Source organism: Stereum hirsutum, assembly GCF_000264905.1.
Source record: "Stereum hirsutum FP-91666 SS1 unplaced genomic scaffold STEHIscaffold_17, whole genome shotgun sequence".
NCBI lineage: Eukaryota > Fungi > Basidiomycota > Agaricomycetes > Russulales > Stereaceae > Stereum > Stereum hirsutum.
In genome coordinates, this window is record NW_006763147.1 from 798,060 (window position 1) to 819,180 (window position 21,121).

General features: G+C 50.3%; 6 protein-coding genes across 6 annotated transcripts; 5 read left to right on the forward strand and 1 right to left on the reverse strand.

Annotated features, from left to right (window-relative positions):
- Positions 1 to 1,292: 1,292 nt before the first annotated feature.
- STEHIDRAFT_161743 (WD40 repeat-like protein) lies at positions 1,293 to 5,592 on the forward strand (the record flags this gene model as incomplete). The annotated part of the gene is made up of 12 exons (XM_007309316.1): positions 1,293 to 1,355; positions 1,641 to 1,798; positions 1,856 to 1,908; positions 1,993 to 2,045; positions 2,107 to 2,147; positions 2,202 to 2,232; positions 2,286 to 2,365; positions 2,424 to 2,660; positions 2,715 to 3,053; positions 3,116 to 3,435; positions 3,493 to 3,762; positions 3,821 to 5,592. The coding sequence occupies 12 exons, from the start codon at positions 1,293 to 1,295 to the stop codon at positions 5,590 to 5,592; spliced, it is 3,417 nt and encodes a 1,138-aa protein (XP_007309378.1).
- On the reverse strand, positions 5,583 to 6,279 carry STEHIDRAFT_125114 (uncharacterized protein; the record flags this gene model as incomplete). Its single annotated transcript, XM_007309317.1, has 2 exons — positions 5,583 to 6,079; positions 6,157 to 6,279. Coding segments are annotated over 2 exons (396 nt in total), but the record flags the coding sequence as incomplete, so codon positions are not given.
- Positions 6,280 to 9,418: 3,139 nt separating this feature from the next.
- On the forward strand, positions 9,419 to 11,981 carry STEHIDRAFT_104004 (uncharacterized protein; the record flags this gene model as incomplete). Its single annotated transcript, XM_007309318.1, has 5 exons — positions 9,419 to 9,677; positions 9,701 to 10,275; positions 10,339 to 10,919; positions 10,972 to 11,224; positions 11,290 to 11,981. 5 exons carry the CDS (start codon positions 9,419 to 9,421, stop codon positions 11,953 to 11,955), a joined length of 2,334 nt encoding a protein of 777 aa, XP_007309380.1. The 3' UTR covers positions 11,956 to 11,981.
- A 447-nt stretch (positions 11,982 to 12,428) lies between these two features.
- On the forward strand, positions 12,429 to 14,156 carry STEHIDRAFT_104008 (uncharacterized protein; the record flags this gene model as incomplete). Its single annotated transcript, XM_007309319.1, has 8 exons — positions 12,429 to 12,654; positions 12,766 to 12,800; positions 12,880 to 12,943; positions 13,024 to 13,143; positions 13,217 to 13,314; positions 13,393 to 13,488; positions 13,558 to 13,664; positions 13,750 to 14,156. The coding sequence occupies 8 exons, from the start codon at positions 12,429 to 12,431 to the stop codon at positions 14,147 to 14,149; spliced, it is 1,146 nt and encodes a 381-aa protein (XP_007309381.1). The 3' UTR covers positions 14,150 to 14,156.
- A 1,400-nt stretch (positions 14,157 to 15,556) lies between these two features.
- Positions 15,557 to 16,890, forward strand: STEHIDRAFT_161746 (uncharacterized protein; the record flags this gene model as incomplete). Its single annotated transcript, XM_007309320.1, has 4 exons — positions 15,557 to 15,683; positions 15,756 to 16,130; positions 16,215 to 16,762; positions 16,825 to 16,890. The coding sequence occupies 4 exons, from the start codon at positions 15,557 to 15,559 to the stop codon at positions 16,888 to 16,890; spliced, it is 1,116 nt and encodes a 371-aa protein (XP_007309382.1).
- A 2,916-nt stretch (positions 16,891 to 19,806) lies between these two features.
- On the forward strand, positions 19,807 to 20,539 carry STEHIDRAFT_161747 (uncharacterized protein; the record flags this gene model as incomplete). The annotated part of the gene is made up of 3 exons (XM_007309321.1): positions 19,807 to 19,933; positions 20,008 to 20,382; positions 20,475 to 20,539. 3 exons carry the CDS (start codon positions 19,807 to 19,809, stop codon positions 20,537 to 20,539), a joined length of 567 nt encoding a protein of 188 aa, XP_007309383.1.
- Positions 20,540 to 21,121: the final 582 nt, after the last annotated feature.

Genomic DNA, 21,121 nt, shown 5'->3' on the forward strand with positions numbered 1-21,121 from the left:
ATCAGCAGGGTCTAAGCTGAGAAGCGTGAACCGGCAGCCGTACCTCCTAGAGTCAGCCCAAGATACGTGGATTTTCACCCAAACCCTGATTGAAATCTTCGGGTGAAAACGAAAACAAACATAGTGAATTTCACCTAAAAATTTCACCCAAAATTGAGGTGAAGCCGATATCCGTCACCTAAGAATTGTGTGAAAATCCCATGTGTCTTCGGGTGAAAAATCAGGGTGAAATTCACCCAATGCGTACCCCCCAGTGTGACTCGGAGATACTGTACCTCCCAGACGTTAGGCGACGTCCGGTGTCCCGAAGGGCCTGTCGCGTCGCCTATTTGGGCGCTTGTCCCGGTGTCCCGAGGGCCTTGTCGCCTAGGGTAATATATTCGTATTTTCCTGTGTTTTCTTCGAAAAATAAAATAAAATTGGTTGAGCTCATGATTGAGAGCAATAGTACTATAATCCGCGAGCTCTGATGATGGAATTCTGGATCCTGAAGCCACAAGTGCGACTGTTTGCAGTGCGTGGCACTCAAACTCTCATGAGTAAGGACCAGCTTGGGTCCAGCCACTGGCACTGTATTTCTCAGTGACGGTTCCACACGCGAAGCAACACCACAAAAAATTTTACAGTTCCAGAATTGCAAACACAGAATACATAGGTTAAAGAACGGTGCGTGGTGCTCACCGGGACCTGTCCATGAGCGATGTGCTTGTCGCCTACGTCCCGCTGTCCCAAGCCCTTGTCGCCTCTTGGCGGGAGTTCCCACGTTACATAAGCAGTCGTCTAACGTCTGGGAGGTACAGTATATACCCTCAACTTTTATTCGAGTACTGAAGGCCTGGCAACCTTCAATTACGGGGCTTTGAAGGACTCAACACAAACTCAACAAGCATAGTGATTCAATACGCAAATCGATATCAAGATACCTGAAAACCTACTTACGTAAATTTGTGGTGGGTCAGGTGGGTCTCTCAGCTTCAGTCGGCCTTGTCGCTCAAAGGGGACTCGTGCTGACCCGAGGGGAATCAAATCACATTCAGGTAGAGCACACGAGTATGGTAGGGATACATAGTACCATACTCGGCTTAGCTTGCTCAAAACACCACTTGAAGCTCAGTCATGTCGAGGGTGGACTAGGTCTCTCGGTAAGCGGAAATTTTTCTTGAGTACACAACCTTGCGTTCATCTCGTTTCTCGACAAGTCCGATGGAAAGAACGTAATGTGAGATCGAGGTCTGGAACTTTGGTAGCCATAACTCCAAATCTCACGGAAGGTCTACATTTAGCGGATACACATGTCTATGGGCGCTCCTACAGCCTCAAAGAAGCCTCAGCGCAGCCTCCATGTACTCGCACATGTATGTGTATATATACTTTTTGACGACGTGTACTCTCCCCCACACTCCTTCCATCCTTTCTACGCTACAAGTATATAGACTGCGATGAACATCGACAAGGACGAGAGGTCTCCTTCTACGTTACTCTCCGTAACGGCAACCCCGTGTCAATGTGCACGGGAAGTGGGGAAAAATCTCGTTGTATGCATCGATGGCACTTCGAACCAATTCGGAGAACAGGCGAGTCTCTAAATTCGTGTCGGACCATATATGCATATAGTCGTGGCGTTGACGTTCACCCCTTAGAATACAAACGTCATTGAGATCTACGGACTATTGGAGAAAGACCACAAACAGATCACATTCTACAATAGTGGCATCGGGACATACGCAAGGCCAGCCTATAAGTCATTCGCCTACTACAAGCATAAGGTTGGGCAAGTGATGGAGCTCGCGATTGCCTGGTATGCTATATCATTACCTCCAATACATTTTAGTTTTCGTTGAGAACTGCTTGACAGGAACTTCGTCGACACCATCATCCTCGCCTACAAGTGGCTCGCGGAGAATTACTGTCCAAACGACAGGATATTCCTGTTCGGCACGTTCAACTCTCGACCCGTGCTGCATTATTTCTAGGCTAATCTTCGACGCTTAGGTTTCTCTCGTGGAGCATACCAAGTTCGCTGCCTATCCGCCATGATCAAGCACGTAAGCAGCTCTAGAATTCTTCTTTTTCCCAAAGCGTGACTGTTGCTAAACTTATGCTCAGGTGGGCTTGATTCATCGTGGCAATGAAGCACAGATACCATTGTGCGCTTTTTCGTCATACATATCCGCAATGATTCACTAATACCATCGTCTTAGTGCCTACGAGCTTTACTCTACCATTGGAAAGGTCGGTGACCGAAATATTTCCATCGCTATGATCGCTAACTTATTATGAATAAGCACGGGAATTCTGAAGAGATAACCAAACGCTTCAGAAACGAGTTCTCCCGAGTTGCTCACGTCCATTTTGTCGGTGCATGGTTAGTCGGCCCTCTTCGTCCTTAATTAGGGCCCTTATGCTGAGTCCTTTGCATGAAGGGACACTGTGTCGTCTATTGGATTGTCCAGAAGGAAGGTTGAACCAGACACGACAACAGGGATGAAGCATGTCTGCTACTTCCGACATGCGCTAGCCCTGGATGAGAAGCGAGTGAAGTTTCTTCCTGAATATGCCAACGGCGGCAAGGAACTACAGGAAGACCACGACAAGAATGTCGCACGAGATGACCCACCACACACGAAGGAGGTCTGGTTTCCGGGAACTCACTCGGATATGTATGTTCTTTCCCATGAATTTTCTACTTTATACTGAACTGTCTGTCAATGAAGTGGTGGGTGGCGAACGATAGAACAGGATATTAAACATACCGCGGGTCCAATGCGGTGGATGTCATACGAAGCGACTGCCCTTGGTCTACGCACAATGTCAATAGTAAAGAAGAAAGAATTGGATGCGGGGCTAACTGCTAGAGCGAATATGAATCCAGAACCGGCCGAGGCCAAACAACCGGAGGACCGAAAGAAGCAGCCACTGGACCGGGATGAGCATAACCCGAGAGACCCTCAGGCGGACGTGACCGTCACCGAGTCGCTGACGGGTCTTTGGTGGACCCTTGAATACCTGCCTGTGAAGCACGTATCCTACGACTGGCAAAAACTGATTCGATGGTCAGTCGTGTTTTCAATCAACACGGCTGCGTCATAATGCTAATATTGAGATATCCATGTAGGCCTCACCTTGGCCGAGCACGATACATCCTTTCGGGACAAAAAGTCCACAGTTCAATCACGAGCGCCACAACTTGTCATGGTGGACATATCACCTACAAAATCACGACCTCCCTTGACCGCCTAGAAGGAACAGTTGCCACAGAGATGCAGAAAATTTGGGAGCACCCACCTCAGCTCGCAGACTCCCCGCTGCCGGATTGGGTGGAGCCAGACCTCATTTCACTTGCGTCACAGCTAGTAACCATGCTTTGGGACCCGAATCAACAGAACAGGCGAGAGTCCGGCCTGGAAAATCGCTTTCGGACTTTGTATTTCTCTCGTGAGCCAAAGACACATTTGCTGTGGGCAGTAGTTGACCCTGACCAAACGATGACAGCGGATGGTCCTCACGCAGTTCTCGAACACATTGTGACCTCCACTCTAGAGTCATTAGCGACAATAACAACAGCATATGCACACAAGGAACTCGTTCTCTTTGCACTGCGGAGCTTCATGAGTGGGTTTCAAGATCCCGAACATAATTTGGCCTGGCGGGATTTATACGGCCGTCACTCATCCGAAATCTATGCTCTTGCGAAGAAACTGCTTTCGGAGGGTAATCAGGATGATTACAAGACATCTATGAACTTCCTCCGCTCTTCTCTTGGTTCGTCGAGTCCTGTAGCTTATCAGCGTAGTCCCTGTACTGACATAAACCGGGATAGTGCTTGGACACGAGCGCGATGATGCAGGAATTGGAAAGCTCTGTGTAGCTGTCTCACCTCATGGAAACTATTTCGCCATCGGCTCTGACAAACACCTTCTTCACATCATCGATACGGAGTCAAAAAAGGATAATTCTGTGCGGCCGCCGAAGAATCATGCAGGCGATGTCACAGCAGTCTCATTCTCACCAGACGAGAGATTCGTCGCTTCTGGATCCACCGACCAGACAGTGAGGATCTGGGATACTCTCAACAATAAGCATGTCTTCGGACCCATGAAAGGTCATACTGGCATGGTCGCGGCTATAGCCTTCTCTCCGAACGGTCGTTCCATCGCTTCCGGGTCCTACGATACCACCATTCGACTTTGGAATGTAGCCACCGGAAAGGAAGAGCGAGAGCCGCTGTGCTACCACACACATCCGGTCCTCAGCGTCGCTTTCTCAAGCGGCGAAGCGGATAGCATGCTCGCATCGGGCTCGTCAAACGGAACCATATGTCTCTGGGCAATCCAGACCGGGAATACTATATTCCATCCCTTCGAAGGACACAAAGACGGAGTCGTCTCGCTCTGCTTCTCACCTGACGACACTTACATCGTTTCCGGCTCTCGTGACAATACCGTCAGACTTTGGGATATAGAGAGTGGAAAGGCCATCGGAGAGCCGCTGATAGGCCACACCGCGACTGTTTCCGCCGTCGATGTATCCCCCGACGGGCTCCAGATATTATCGTGCTCCTACGACCGCACACTTCGCGTTTGGGATTTGGAGAAGAGAACCATGATCCAGTGCTTTGACCAAGATCATGGAGATTGGGTTGGTGCTGCCGTCTTCTTACCAGGAGGGAACTACATCGTCTCCGCGTCCCTCGATGGAGCATATATCTCGAGAGACGCGCAGACGGGAGCTGTCAGAGCTCAACCTTTCCTGGGTCATTCAGGCGCCGTCCTTTCCGTTCGCTTTTCAACGAAAGGGGACCGCATCATATCTGGCTCGGAAGATGGTACCTTTCGGATATGGGATATGGCCACAGGAAAGGTGTTGCTTCAGCCCAAACGACACAAGGGCATTGTGTCTCGTGTTGGCTTCTCCCCCGACGATACATATGTCCTTTCAGCCGGCTCAGATCGGACGATTCATCTCTGGGACGTAACAAGCGACATCAAACATCGCCAACACCTTCGCGGCCACACTGGCTCTGTCATTGCTGCTGCGTTCTCCCGCAAGAAGAACATTATCGTATCTGGCTCTGGAGACGGTACGATCCGGATATGGCTCCTTTCCACGCAACCTATCTCATGCGTTGGTATCCTCGTCGATGCCGGCAGAGTGATATCCATCGACATTTCCTCCGATGGAAAGACTATCGTCTCCGTTTCAGCAGATTCACGTATTCGCCTCTGGGAAACGGAGTCCCGGAAACCTTTGATGAAGCCATTCAAAAGCGGTGGCGGACAGGTTTGTTCGGTGAAGTTTTCCCCAGACGGACAGTATGTCATATCGGGAGGGAGTAATGGGATGATTCACGTCTGGGATGCGAGAAGCGGGAAGCTGCACGGGGAACCTCTCCAAGGACACGCCGGTTCTATTCTATCGGTGTGCTATTCGCCTACCGACCGAAACATCGTCGCCTCCTGCTCCGAGGACAGAACGATCATAATATGGAATATCGCCGAGACAAGGCTGGTGCATCATCTCAGAGGCCATACAGACGTGGTTCATTCAGTGGCATTTTCACCGGGCGGAGAGCGCTCCCCATACACAGCGTAAAACGCCAGAATTCGCCGAGGGCATATTCTGGTCAAATTACGCAATACAACGGGAATCTCCCTGAACCCGCCGTGCCGCGTCTGCCGAGAATGCAAGAAAACACGACGGGATGACATTCTCGTCCAGTTCTTGTCTGTCCTCGTGGAATTCTGTCGACTGCCAAGATATACGAGAATCCGCCTGGCATCCGAGAAAACAAGGTTTTCGAACCCGCTTATGCAGGCCCGGAGCTCAAGCGCTCACTCGGGCTCGACTTAGACTTTTTTTTGTGCCGACTTGCTCCCTCAGTGAGCTCCTCCATGTTCCTCACTCTGGATTGTTTTCTTGTTCCCTCCTTTGAGCACGCTGACACACTGACATACTGACACACTTTTGGTTCTATAGCTTCATATAGCACCTGGATGCCGTCAGGACAAGGGGTGCAGGTGCATTTGAAGGTATTACAAAGAGTCGAAGGTGCGTCCCAGCAGTACCCAGTGACCCCTTGCTTCCGTGACCGCACATCTGACGTTGTCCTTTCCTTTCCTCGCTAGCATTCTAGGTCAAGTCTTTCGTAGTCCATACTATCTGGCTATATCGAACTATCCAGGGTGATGTTGTGCGAGTCCAAGGGCTCTGAGGCAGAGCGGCAAGCGATGAAGTCGGCGGCTTTGGATAATCATGTTCAGCGACAGAGCGGGTTCGTTCGCTTTCATTCGTCGTGACCCATTGTACATATGTAGTTTTGTCTGTAGTGTATGCTTCATGGAAGCTGTATCTAGTATTATTTTCCTAATTTCCTGGCTGGCCGTATGTGAACATTTCAAAATGCTCGAAAATGGAGCGATAAATGAAACCAGAGGGTCTACAAAAGGAAATTACTGGCGTGCAAGCAATGCCGTCTATTTACAGCAGACCCGGGCGTGTTCGCAAAGATCCTGGTCGCATCTTGCGACATTCTGAGCGGATTCAGTCCGTATCTTGCAAAACTTACAAGAACACGCCAACTCAGACATTCTCGTCGTATTCCCGGCGTGTTCTCCTAAATTCAGCGAATACGCCGAAGATATCCGGCCGGCGGATTCTGAGGCTTTACGCTGTGATATCTGGAGCTCTGCTGTCTTCGTATCCTTCTTTGTCCTCATAGTGACCGTTATGGGCCATGGCAGCAGAGAATCAGAAACTAGACAGAAGATCCCCCCATCATGTTTCGTCGCTCTTTTGTTACCAGTTTGGAACTATGTATCTCTCAGCATCAATCAAGACCACGCAGAGAAACAGATCTCTATTCCATGTGAGTAATATCCGTCTCATCTTATCTCACTCCATTTACTTTCCTTCTGGCACCACGGCTCGTCTAGAAATACCATCTATCATGGCCAGAACACATGGGCTACAACGTGTCTTGATCTTTACAGTGTCCGGCACACTCGGGGGCGCTCACCATAATAGAGCCCTTCATAGCATCATAGCTTCATCTATCACAATGCATACCGTATACGGTCTTCTGATACATATGATATTTCCCGTTCAAAGCGTCTTGCAAATCAGTTCCATGTATGCATGCGTTTCATCCAAACCCTGATGCATGGATGGAATCATCCAAGCGGAAAGCACAGTTTGTCCTCACTACCGCAGGAATGGGGCAAAAGGCTACAAAAAAGAGGACGTTGGAATACATGTCGAAACGACTACGGCCATATCTATGCACTAATCGACTGTATCCTTACAACTACAGCTCGTGGACAAACGACAAAACGACAATCTGATTGGCTGGCCAAGCCGGGCATAGCCGGAGTCACTCGTCAGCTGACCCAGCGATCAGGCTGTGGCCCAGCGCCACCATGCTCTCGAAAGTTCGTTGTAGAGCCGCGAAGTTTTGAGCGCGGTCGGCGTCGATATATAAGGCGGCGGCGGCGCCTGCTGCTTTAGCAGCGGATTTTTCAATCCTATCTTGTCGGCATGAGCATCTTATGCTTTGGTCTCGACTCGCTTTCCAGCGTTGACAGAATACTTAGGGTATGCTCTGTGGCGGCAGGCAAGTGGTGAGCCCTCGCACGGCAGAGCTCTACATGGCAGTTGAGGTACTTACCAGGATCGCATTCATGATGCGGGATTGTGAGTGTGAAAGCCTCTCCGTGGAGCTTCATGCCACACGGGATGTCTTGCCTGCCCACCAGGGCCCCGAAAGCAAAACTGGAGGGTCTTTTGGAGAACGGAGGGGCGAGGCGCGATAGCGCCTCGACCTGGAGTTCGAGGAAGAGCCCTTAGTTTTTTTTCTCGTCCAGATTTCATTTCTACTCAAGCGGTCCCTCTGCTGGCCCCGTGCGTAGCACGGGCTGGCTGCTAGTTTCGTACACAATCAGTCGGTTTTCTCGTCCCGGCTGTTGGAAATCAGCTTGTGCAGCTCGACGTTGCGAGACTTTTCGCGAGGTTTCCACGGTCAGGCTGAGTCAGCCGCGCCACCCGGCTCCGCCACTTTCAGTACATTGTAGAATATTCTAGTTACTTTTGTACAGTACTATAAATACAGTGAATGTAGGACTCGTTGAGGGCATCGAGTTGCCCTAACACGAGCCAGTCTCACCACTCAGCGTGATTGCAACCTTTCCCTCTCTCTCTCGCTCTCACTCGTCCTCTTTTCGTGCCACTCATCACTTTCCCACGAAAATCCAACACCGGCGCCATCAGGATGAGGTGACTGAGAAGAAAGTTAGATGGAACAACCTGTCTTCGCGTCCCATAGACGTATCGTCGAGTCTGCTGATCCCGAGACGATGGCCTGATGCTGTGCGACGCAAAGATGTGTTGCGTCCTGATTTAGACGCTTGGCGGACATAATAGAACAAAACATAGAGCGCTCCACCTGGAGGTAGCAGAACGAGAATAGCTACGGTCAGAGAGTATGACCGCGAGCTGCATGATGGACAGAGGAATATCCATCTCGAGTCGACCAGCTTGTGGACACAGAGGAGACGGCCGACTCGCAGAGAGTAATTGACGCCGCCGCGACTATGATTGGAAGATGGGGGAGACAAACAGCTGGTCGAGAAGTGTAGGCATGAGAACAAGAAACACATCTTTGCGACCCCGAAGCGGAAGTTAACCAGCAAAAGTACACGCTCATTGCGGCTTGGAACCACCTCGTGGGATGGAAACCTGGTGAGACCGTCTGCCTATCGCAAGTTTCCTGCGTTTCGATGTCGCTCGAACAGATTTGTCTTCAACGAAACGCGAATGGATGATAACATCCCGTGGGCAAGAGGACGTCAAGGCGGTGCAAGTGTAGATATGGGCTGTGTAGGATGAACAGAGAATGAATCGCCACAGAGATCCCGAGATAAGTATGGGATTCAGATGGTCTTGGAGGGAAGGGCGGCGCCTCGCGGGATAATGATGATGGAATGGAAAGATGATCAAGAAGCGGCGTGTCGCTGTGAGTTTCAGAATCTCCCGTTATCGGGGAGAAAGCAAGGACTGAGAACAGGCTTTTGCGATAGTCTCAGTCGTGGACGACGAGGAGGAAGGAAATGAACGGGTTCGCAAATGGAGGACGATCACTGGAACGAGCTGCCAATCAGTGTTGGCACTAGACCCTTGACCCCTGGTCAAGGTCGGGTCGAGTACTTGACCGGTTCGACCCGGTCGAGTCCCGGGTCAGGCAGGTCAGAGTGGCGTATTTGAAATTTATGTACAGCGTGATTAATTAAGTAAATAATGAGCAACACTACGCCAGGCTGTGTGACGGCGAGGGCGGCGTCGCCAACGAGCCACTGAAAAGTTATCTACAATAATCCTATCACAACGTCTACCCACTCGTGAACTGAGACCAGTGAACTGCTTCTACATGACCCTCTCGGACAGACTTTCGGAGCCTCCGCAATGGCAAAGCTCGCTCTGGGATCACTTCCATAAATTCAAGAAGAGATACTACAAAGAAGATACCTCTCATAAAGCAGCTTGGTGCCGTGGATGCGTGAAGAATGAGATCGAGGGCCTGGAGAAGCAGGATGAGTTGGCAGTCATACATGGAGAACGAGAGAACATACGAAGTGAGGATGAACTTTTTGAGACAGGTACGCTGTACAGAGCCTCTCAATTGGAGTGTTGGTTATGACATTCTTGGCAGCAATCGCAAAAATTGAACCAATACGCGGCAAGCTAGAAACATTAGAGGGTCATCTGAAGAAATGCAAGCATATTGATGCTGCAGATGTCAAGATAGCACTCGAAAAACGAAAGATCGAGCTCGAGACACATCATAACAAAGAAAACGGCCATAGCGCACCTTCTGCATCACATTCACCTCCCACGACTCCCTCACGCTCCCGTCACACCACTGCCATCCATCCTGACTCGCCCGTCGCAAAGCGCCAGAGGCTCGCTGATCATCCCATACCCATTGACGAACTACAAAGGGAATTCTCGGACGACTTTCTACGACTGTTGGTCGCAAATCGGCTGGCGTGGAATGCTGCTGACCATCCGGAGACCCTGAGATTCATGCGAAAATGGTGTCCGGAGGGGCTCCGTGTACCACATCGTCGTATGCTAGGAGGTCCGTTGCTGAAGAAGGCGGTGGCGGTGGCCGATAAGAAGGTGAAGGGTTGCGTTCAAGGGCAGTTAGCGACAGGAGAGAGTGACGGCTGGAAGGACACATCAAAAACACCCGTGAGTACGACGATGATGACCGTCAACAATGAGGTATGGGCAAATTGTGGAATGCGTAGAGAAACGAACTGATGCACCACACTGGTGGGAATATAGTCCTATCTTGTACGAACGCACAACCTTTCTGGACAGCGCAAGGACGGCAATAACCTATACGACATCATCCTTGACGATAAGACTTACATGGAAAAATCTTTCCTTGTAGAACTCATCGCATGGATCACAGATGATGGCCCCGATGGAAAGAAGGCGAGGCGGCTACTGAGCGAGAAATTTGGGGGGAGGATCATTGTATCTGTCTGCTGGGCCCACCAGATCAACCTCATCGTCGGCGACTACCTCAAGAAGAATCCACAGATGAGGCGGCACGTTCAGATGGCCATACTCGTGATTGAATGGTTCCGCGCTCATGACTTACCTCGACATTGGCTCAACCAAGAGCAACTCTCGAACGACACGCACGCTCTTGTTCTCATCCTCCCTGTCGTGACTCGCTGGATGTACCACTATCTTTCGGTATCTCGCCTTCTTGCGGTCTCTGGAGCACTGCGGGCATTGGTCTTCAAGCGTGCGGATGATCTAGTGGAATGTGCGGGAAGGAAGGATGACGACAAAGAGAAGGCAGAGAAGGTGCTGGGTATAGTGGAGGATCCAGAGTTTTGGGATTGTCTTCGGAAGTGAGTCGTCGTTTCATCTGATTAGCTATGCCAATCTAATCAACGAGAGTAGAGTTCAAGCGTACCTAGAACCACTTGCCATCGCCAACAACGTTGCTCAAGCAGCACATACTCGTTTCGATCACATACTCATTTCCCTCGGCAATCTATACCGCATCTATAGCGACCCAAAGCTTGAGAGGGTTTATGGACGAAAGGCAGACGTTCAGTTCTGGGAAGCCACGAACGACTATTATCACTCACAAGGTGACTTTTCGGATGATGGGATGTCTCTCGCGTTCTTTGAAGAGTCTTGCAAACAGAGGGTGAGGTCTGCTTTGTCTTCTCTCGACTGATACTGACCGTCCGGATTTCTCACCGATGTGATCAGGATGAAGAAGTTGACGTCGTCCAAGTGTGGCGTGCTCTCGAGGATCGCAATACCGATGACGCGTTCAATGGAAGACAAGGATTCATAAAACTTGCCATTCGGATCCTCAGCATTGTCGCCAACTCGGCAAGCTGTGAACGTAGTTTCACAAAATTCGGCAATGTTCATACGAAGCTTCGCAACCGTCTGTCTTCCACACACGACATCACCACCGTCAGTATGGACATCGATCGCGACCACGCAAACGCAAAACGCAAACGCCCCAAGCGCAAATTTGGCGACATTGACTCGTCTCAGCCCTCCCTTCCACCGTCCACTCCAGAATTACTTCCCCAAGAATCAGATGAATTTGCTGCTCAAGACCTCCTGGACCCGGAGCACGACGCCACCGATTTCGGTCTCATCGCTGATCGCCTATGTGCAGATGCAGAGGCTCAGAGTGCGGACACTGAGGCGGCCTACAGTACCTACAAGTTCTCTCAGATTCCACTCTCCGATGTCTTCATATACCCGTCCTGGAACTCTGGCATTTCCGCCCAGCCTGGCTCTATCTTGGAGCACTTCTGGAAAGGCGGTGTTCGGAGTGTTGAGTTGGAAATGGACCTGCACGCTGCTTTGTGGGGCGACGACGACGGGGTTGACAAGCATAGTAAAGATTCATTGTAGTTATTACATAGTACATAATCAACATTCTCAGACTACCCTTGAGAATGGCTATCTGGAGCTCGAAGTCTTTGAGTAAAATGAAAGTGTGCCACAGACCGGTCGGATCTCTGTGGCCCCGCCACAAGGGTCAAGTGGACTTGACTCGACCCGACCCGGAACTCGACCCGCCGGCCTGACCAGGGGTCTGGCATGGTCGAGTGCCAACACTGCTGCCAATCGGACGAAAATGAAGGGGCGGGATGCCTGATCGGGAAGATAAGCCCCTGATTCGGCGCGTTTCAGTGCCAAGATGCGGTGCGGATTGGGACGAAAGGTGATGTGCCTTGGAGGTGAGTTACCACGGTTGGCGCGGTCTTATAGCGGGTCGTTGCTCCTGATGAGAGCTCCGTGGGCACTTTCTCCTTCCCCTCATCACCCTTGGTTTTCTCTGCGCTATCCACGTATTTGTCGCCGTCTAGCTACTCGTGCTCACCATGTCTGACGGCGTCAGCCCATCCGACCTCCCTGCGTACCTCGACTTACCCCCTCATCTCTCGGCTCACAAATATTTCTTCGTCTGTACCTTGACCGTTGCTGCATGGGACACCCTTGTCCTTACGCCTAGGAGCTGGAAACTCCTCAAGACGGATGGATGGCCCCCGCTCAAGGCATTCTACTACTTTTTGCGCTGGTTCATGCCCATCGAGTTCGTTATCGTCGGTGCGTTCTCAGTCTCGGAATATTTTGGCCTATCAGCGTCTAACAGTTTCTTGATGGTGGTTCCTCCATGGCGCTCGTTTTCTGTGATGTTGCTGTCGCTCTATTATGCAGGTGTCGCATTTTTCGACTCCAGCTGGACCCAGGATGTGAGTTGGACTTTTGACGGTTACGTTTGAGAAAGACCATACAGTACTGACATTGTAATGTTTTTCTTGCATCCAATAGATGTGTGGCCACTTCTTCCTCTTCGAACCCATCTGCACGGCTATCCTCATGGCCGTCGCCTCTGGTACGCATCTGTGCTTCTTCATCGACCCCCGAACTCTCCATCATATCGCCACAATGTCTCACAATCAAAATATCACACAGCCGTCCATGTCATCCGTATTCACGCCATCTCCGACAAAAACCGCACCGTCTTCTGGACTATGGGTGCACTGCTGGCCGTGCAAATCGTAGTCACCGCTATCTGCTGTGGCTTCTATCGCTGTACGTCCACCGTCAACTGCACCTCTCTAGTCTGCTAAGCCGGAGCACACATCACGTTTTCCGGAATTTCTAGCCGTTCCCTTGTTGGATGGTCAAGGCTGTATCGCTGGTCCCAAGTCCAATTGGGTCGGGATCTACTGGCTCGCGCCCACGCTCGTCTACACCCTTTCTGTGCGTATCCGCCCCCTTGTCCTCCGGTGATAATCTCAACCCACTGAGATTCTGACTGTTTCCGTGTTCCATATATAGTGCGCGCTCGCTATCAGGCGCTCTGTCAAGTCGAGGCACGCCAAGCCCTTGAGCCCGTGGAAGTTGATGCTCCGTGACGGTCTCAACCTCTACGCTGTAAGCAGCACTGTTCTCTTCATTTCCTCACGTTGCGGAGACTAATGATCTTGTTTTTCTGTCTTATAGGCGATCTGGGCTGTGAACATGACGAACATGCTCTTCTGGTTCATCATCACACCTGAGGATGACCCCGAAAACGGCACCGCGGACACCATAAAGACCATCGTCACCAGGTAAGCCCCATCCCCATCTCTGATGCTCACTCGCCCTTGAAATCAAACTCATTAAACTGATTTCCATCTTCTTTTCAAAAAACAGTATGACCGCCGTCATCACCACCACCATGACCATGCGCATCATCCTCTCCGTCCGCGGCACCCTCGTCAACGGCGGCTCTTACGCCGGAACGTCCAACTCCAACTCTTCCGCCTCGAACTCCAACTCGCGTAACGTCGGCTCTCGCCACACCCACCCCACCGCTGGCGTCCTCCAGATCAACTCTCAGCGCGGAACTCACCACACCTACACCATCCAGGCCGTGCCGAAGCCCGAGCCGGAGTGGGAACAAGGTGGGGACCAGAAGAGCAGCATCCATGGCGGCGAGGAGAATAAGGAGAAGGAGGGGAGCGGACTAGTTGCGGAGGGTGCTGTGGTGGGTGCGGAGAGCAGTCCGCCGGAGCAGGGTGTGAAGATTACGGTGGATAGGGAGGTGAAGTGAAGAGCCGAGGTGAATTGAACGGCGAGGCGTACCGTCTCCGCTTTTTCGTCGTTCACCCGCTGAAAGCTTTCTCTTACTTTGTGCCTCTTCGATTCCTTCCGTTTAGTCTTTGCGCTTGTCGCTTTCTTGGCTGTCTGTTTTATGCTTCCCATTTCTTGCCTTGCCTTCCTCCCGGCCATCTCTGATCTTGATCTCTTCTTGGTGCTGCTATGTGATCCGTGACACGGTCCTGCTCTGGAGTTGTTGTACGAGCTTTTTGTCAATACGCTACTTACATACTCCCTCCTGCTTTTGTATTCCCTGTCTTGCTTCCTCATCCCTCCATTCTACCCTCTCTGCCCATTTGCTTTTACCTCGATCACCAAATGGATGTCGCGCTCCCCTGCTCCCAGTTATCCGTGCTTTTATCTATGTACCCCCTTCTTGCTCTTGCTTCTTATATATAACATAAAACCCCATTACATATTCTTGGTAGGTTTGTTTGTGTGTTGATTACTTGACTCGTCGATGTTTGCTTGCTGGTTGATGTTGGTCGGTTGTTCAGCGGTAGTGGTATGGGTTCTTGCACTTATATCGTCTGCCGCCTACCGTCTACCGTCTGTACTTATGTATTGCGTTCGAGCCCTTGTTGTGGGTGTTCAATCGAACCTTGTTTTCTTGGATTTGGGGGGTTGGCTTCGAGGAGAGTTGAGTGCAGCAGAAGTGAGGTGAGCGATGTTGGGCCACGGCGCCACTGACCGAACCTAGTTGATCCGGGAGATGCCGGCTCTCGCACCGTTGTGCTGGATCCTCGAGTGGCGAGCGCTTTCGCAGTTTCTGCTCGTTGACGGAAGACGAGTGGGAGAAAACTTCAGCTCTGTTTCTTCTCATGCTTCGGCTATGGCAATCGATAACGAAAACTAGACGCCCCAATCTATGCTGAATTTTCGAGCGATCTCGGTCTCCTTTGTGGACTGGTTGAAGCAGCGCTCAGGCTTTCTAAAATTATTCCCTGCTAGTAGTATCCAGGAGGTTGCTGTTTGTCTGTTTGTTTTCTGGTCTTACTTTGTTGCTTATTCTAGCGCTAATGCTCGTGTTGTCCCTACCAAGTCTTGACCTCTGGTAACAGCACTCAACCTCGCTCGGTACTAAACCAAGCGGAGCGCGAGTAAGTACCACCGTGACAGCAAGGACGTTTCAGAGAGGATCACAAGCCTACTGATGACCCGTTTCATCGTTCGAGAACGGTGAAGTTAACCCGTATTTGCGACAGATCAGAGTCAATTCTGTATTGTCCCGTGTCTCTACTTCCCGTGTCTCTAACCCGTGTAACCCGGAGACAATCCCTTCGATTCATCCTGAGATATTTCGACTATCTAACCACCCACTTTACGCTCACCGATCACATCTTCATCTCGACCTTGCGCGATGTCTACCGTCAGCTCTATCACCAAGAGAAAAGTGGGGCCGTTTGCGATGCAAGACACAGGTGCTCCTGCTGGTCGCAGCAACTATCAAACTCTGGTCATCATACACGGAGCGACTTCTCCTGGTGGTGAGTTCCTAACCATATACAATCATCCATTGACTCAATTTGTATCTGCGATGACTAACCGATTGACATTAGACATATTCAGCCGCCTTGTACCCTTTGCTTCCCAGTCAAACGCTCGTATTGTACTCGTCAATCGCCGTGATTATCCCGGGTCGACTCCGTACAGCGACGCCGAACAGCAGCTCTTGGCTTCTTGTCTCTCAGATACGGCGGAGGCTGCTAAGAATATTCGGTCCTACATGAAGGATCGAGCCTGCGAATTATACGACTTCCTCTGCGAGTTTGCTATGTCGGAGAATATCCCGATGATATCTGGGGAGGGTGGAATGACCGTGGTAGGTTGGTCTTTGGGAGGGAATTGGATCACCGCTCTTCTAGCGTATTTGGAGATATTTGAAGGGGTTGAAATGACGTTAAGGTCGTATCTTAACAAGCTCATTCTTTTAGGTATGCAGATATTCCATTCGGCTCCCACGTCAGGCCTTTCCGATGTTCTCGCTTGAACTCCTCTTCTTTCCATGCTCGCACCAGACCCGCCCTACAGTGTCTTAGGATTCCCGCACCATGAAGATCTACGCATGCCCATTGATGACGCCACCGTCACCGATGGAAAAGCGGTGATCGCATGGCTCACTGGCTTCTTCGACCATTCCATACCGCCTTCCTTTCCATCCACTCCAATACTCGATCCTGAGCTCAGACTTGGTCGCACCCCGGTGTCTATTCCTCCGCCCACGATCGCTACGATTTCTCCGGAAGAGATTCAGAACGTGATTTTCATACCGCCCGCTGCTCCCGGTGGTTCCGATGTTCTTCTATACGAAGCCGGGCAACGGCTTGGTTTATTTGAAGAGATGAGGAAGAAGGCACTTTATGCCACTGCGGAAGAGGATGTGACGGCAGAGCAGAAGGGATGGAGGGAGAGTGTGGAGGTCAAGGTCATATGGTGTGACCGTAGTATATGGGGTGTACCGTGGGGTATCTCCCAGTTATACAGGGAGGTTGAGGACGCGAAGGCAAAGGGAGAACTGAGTGTCGGTAGGGTGAATATTGTGAGGGTGACAGGGGCGAACCATTATGTGCGTAAATTTCGTTACTCTGAATATACCTTAGACACTGAGAATGACGTCCTGCTTTGTAGATTCATTGGGAGGAACCTGAGCGCGCGTTGCGTGCCCTTTTGGCTGGTAGTACTCAAGAGGCGTGATTGGCCCTGCGCTCATGTAAACACTAACCTTGTCTGGCGCATAACTATTTAAAGATCATCATGCTTGCGTAGGAGCCAGCGCAGATTAGCGTGTGGCGCTAACTTGTAGCTTAGCTTGTGCGCCACACTACGGCTGACTTAATGGTGCTTAGCGTGTATGGTTTGGCTGAGCTAGCTTGCGTCTAGCTTGACCTCTCTGTCGCCATCATCTGCTCTCTAGCTGGCCTCTTCTCATCGGTTAGGTCATATGGTTGCTCATCACCACCTGCGGCTTTATTACTGTATATTTCTGTTCTTCATCTTGACTGTTCAGATCTCCGTCACAGCGACGACGGCTTGCAGTACTGCCCGGCCAATCGCGTTCTATAACATGAAGTCTGTTTTCTAGTACTATCTAATTATCGCTCTTGACCCGTGAGAATAGCGAAGCTTGTCCCATTGTGGAGTACTTAATCGTGGTGAAGACTGATGCATATAACATCCTACCAGTCACGGATTCAATGTGAGCCAGCAAATGTACGCATGCACATTCTTCAATTGTCTCATTGTCTCTTGTGTTTAATTGATCCACTGATGACCCGCTGGTGGTATTGACTACCAGTGACATCTTTACTTAACGGTTTCTAGCGTGCGTTACTTGGCTAAGCTAGCTTGTGGCTGGCTTACGAGTCAGCGCAAATCAGCTTGTTCCTTAGCTTGCGCGCCGCACACGCTAGACTTAGTGGCTAACTAGCTTGTGTCGCTCGACTCATGCTAGCTTGCACTCGCTTAGCACGATATGTCCCAATCAATCCTGTATACAACGTGTAAACCGTCGTCTCCACCCGTCGGTGCGCTGGGAAAACATCGGTTGGTATGGCCTGGTGGCACTTCCAAGGTATTTATTGCTGCTCGGCTCGAGAACTTTCCCCTCGAGATATAATCGTTCTGCTCTTTTGTCTCAGCTTGTGGTCTCAGGTTATGTGACATCAACGCTGTAACTTACTCTACCGGCATGGCAAACCATCGAATATTAGTTCATCGTCGGTAAGAAGACTTATTTGTACTCCAATCCACTCCAAGATCGAATCTACTTTTCCTGTGTCTACGCTGACGATCAGACCCAGGAACGATATGACGATACAGTAGGAGACATGAGAACGAAATACAAACACCCGTTTCTTGGGCCACAAAGGCGAGGCGAGCATTTTTTTATCTACTCATCATAGTCTTGTTGAGCCGAGACGTACAAACGGTGACCGAGATTGATTCTCTGTACGACCAATGTAAGGACTAAGTGATATGATATAAGGATGTCAAAGTGACGGGTTGTTCACGGCACAGAGACGCTAGATATACAATATGCTTAAGAACTAAGTGGCAGCGTACACGCGATCGCACGCTAAATTGTCCAAGCTACACACGCTACGCACTTATTTCTGTTAGTTAGCGTGCAAGCTAGCTTGGACAATTTAGCTTGTCCGGCCAAAAGCTAACGCAAGCTAGCACTTGGCTGGTACAAGCTAGCGCTCCACGCTAAATTGTTAACCGTCCTTGCGTAGTTGAATCCCCACGCTGACAAGAAACGATCTATGCTAAGGCTCAAGAGGGCGGATTATGATATCCTGGTCACCAGCGTCACCCAACTAATGATGTACAATGACCGTACACTGTGGCAACACTGTAGAGAGCTCGAGCGCCGTGGACACTTGGTGGACACGTCCAAGGTTTGAGTAGTTACACGAATTGTGCATCATTAAGTACAGATGACCGAGATCAATGGGGAGAACAAATCGACGAGAACTGAAGAGGAAGGAACGAGTAAACTAAGGTCATCCGTGAACCATTTTTCTGCGTCAAGCAGCTGAGCATTCACCACAACGCCACATGCAGGGCAGCGTCGGGGAGCCTGAAACTCCGACCCAAAATTATGCACAGCCTTCAGGCTCCGGCAAGTTGCACGTCACAGAGCTCGCGGATCCTTCCTATCCTTTGTTCGAATTCTCAGCAGCTCCGCTGCTCGTTCTTCTTATCATCATTCAAGATACCTGTCCAATTCATCGGTAGCGACAAGCAGAATATCGCTAGACTCTGCTAGACTCTCGATCCGCGACCATGACTCAGACTCTGCGCCAAAGTTGTCAGTGAACTTGCAGTGAACACGAGTGTCTTCAAGGTTCACAGCGCCTCCATCATGTTTCATGCAGAGTATTCAATGTTGAGATGATACCATAGCTATAGCACGAAATTTCTAGCGTTCTGACATCTTCACATCTCATTCTTGTTAGGGCATATCTGTGGTGTTTCGATATCGTGTTTCGCCTCCGAGATTTGACGGAGACGCCAACTTCAATTGGACAACCGTGACGCTACAGACATGCCCTATCGTGGATGGTCTATCTCTTCGCCCCTCTACATGGTTCAAGGTTCTCGCCGAAAGTGTCACATTGCATCCACGCACCACAATTTAACTGCATGGAGTACGCAAACCAACGTGAGTGTTTACTCCAATGCCCCCACGCCTTCTCCTTCTTACTTGAATGGCGCTCGGAGTAGACATATTGTTTTTGCTTCCACTGATTCGACTAGCTCGGTCGAAGAGCGTGGCAACAAACGGTCACAAATCTACCACCCGATCCATCTGTATATCTCGTACCAGGATGCTGTGCAATCTTCTTCTCTGCAACGACGTATTCGGAGCTGGGACGAACTCTATCTGTTACTGGACGTGCGTTGCGGTCTTACATTCTTTCAACTGAGACTCTAATTATGATGCTACATCAGACTTAGCTATGAACGGGATTTATAGCCTTGGTACCTTCTCATGCACGATCGCCCACTTCTTTCCCCTCCTCTCCGGCCTTGTACTAGACCCGGCGCCCATTCCCACCATTTCCTTGCAGCCATTTTATTCAGCCCTATCTGAGAACTTCCACCATGTCCATACATAATTTCGCTGCAACGAAGGTAATTGGTCCCTTTTCAATAGAAGACACAGGAGCTCCGCCTCAGTGCAGCGAATACAAACTTGTCGTCATCGTCCACGGGCTCGCCTGGCCAAGTGGTGAGTACTGGAAAATCAGTCACCAATCTCACTGAGTCTGACCCTCAAGACTCATCGAACGTTATAAATACTAGGAATATTTACCCGCCTTCTTCCCTTCGCTCCTCAGCATGGCGCGCGCATTATCCTCGTCAATCGCCGCGACTATCCCGGATCGACACCTTTCAGTGACTCTGAACAGCAGCTTTTGTCCTCTTGTCTTCCAACTACGGCGGAGGCCGCTCAAAACATGCGGTCGTACATGAAGGATCGTTCCCGGGAGTTATACCACTTTCTCGTCGAGGTGGCCACCACAGAGGCTATTCCTAATGTTTCGGAGAAGAGCGGAATGATCGTCGTGGGCTGGTCTTTGGGATCGGCGTGGATTACTGCGTTACTAGCGCATCTCGAGGAGTTCGAAGGGGCTGGGATAATGCTCCAGTCCTATGCTCGAAAGTTCATTTGTCTAGGTGCGCACGCAAATTTCGGTTTATCATACCTTCCCCCCTCCCATTTTTTTACCATTTTACTAATATCGACCCATATGATATGTCTACACCAGACCCACCTTACGGAGCTGTGGGCTTTCCGCACTATTCAGATCTGCGTATGCCCTACGACACCTGAGAAGGTCACTGAAGTTCACTAACTCCTTGATATATCAAGGAAGGTGTAGTATACTTAGCCATTGAAACCAGAGGGTTCAGTAAAGTGACTCGTCTCAGTACTTTAGAGTACTGAGGCTTCTGGGGCACTATGGTATAGTACTGTGCTAGTAAAAGTGCGCAATGCTGGTTTGTGGGTATAGTACTTTTGCTCGTTGTAGTACTTTCTGCTGGTATAGTACTTTTCGCTTGTTTAGTACTTTCTGCCAGCCTAGTACTTTCTGTTGCCGCAGTATTTTCTGCTGGTGTAGTACTTTCCACCCTCGTAGTACTTTCTGTTGGCGTAAGTAGTACTTTTCATCGGTGTAGTACTTTCCGCCCTTGTAGTACTCTCTGCTGGCATTGTACTTTCCGCCGGTGTAGTACTTTCCGCCCTCGTAGTACTTTCTGTTGGCGTAGTACTTTCTGCCCTTGTAGTACTTTCTGCTGGCATCGTACTTTCCGCTGGTGTCGTACTTTCTGCCGGCATAGTACTTTCTGTCGACATAGTACTTTCTGTCGGCGTAGTACTTTCTGTCGACATAGTACTTTCTGCCAGCGTAGT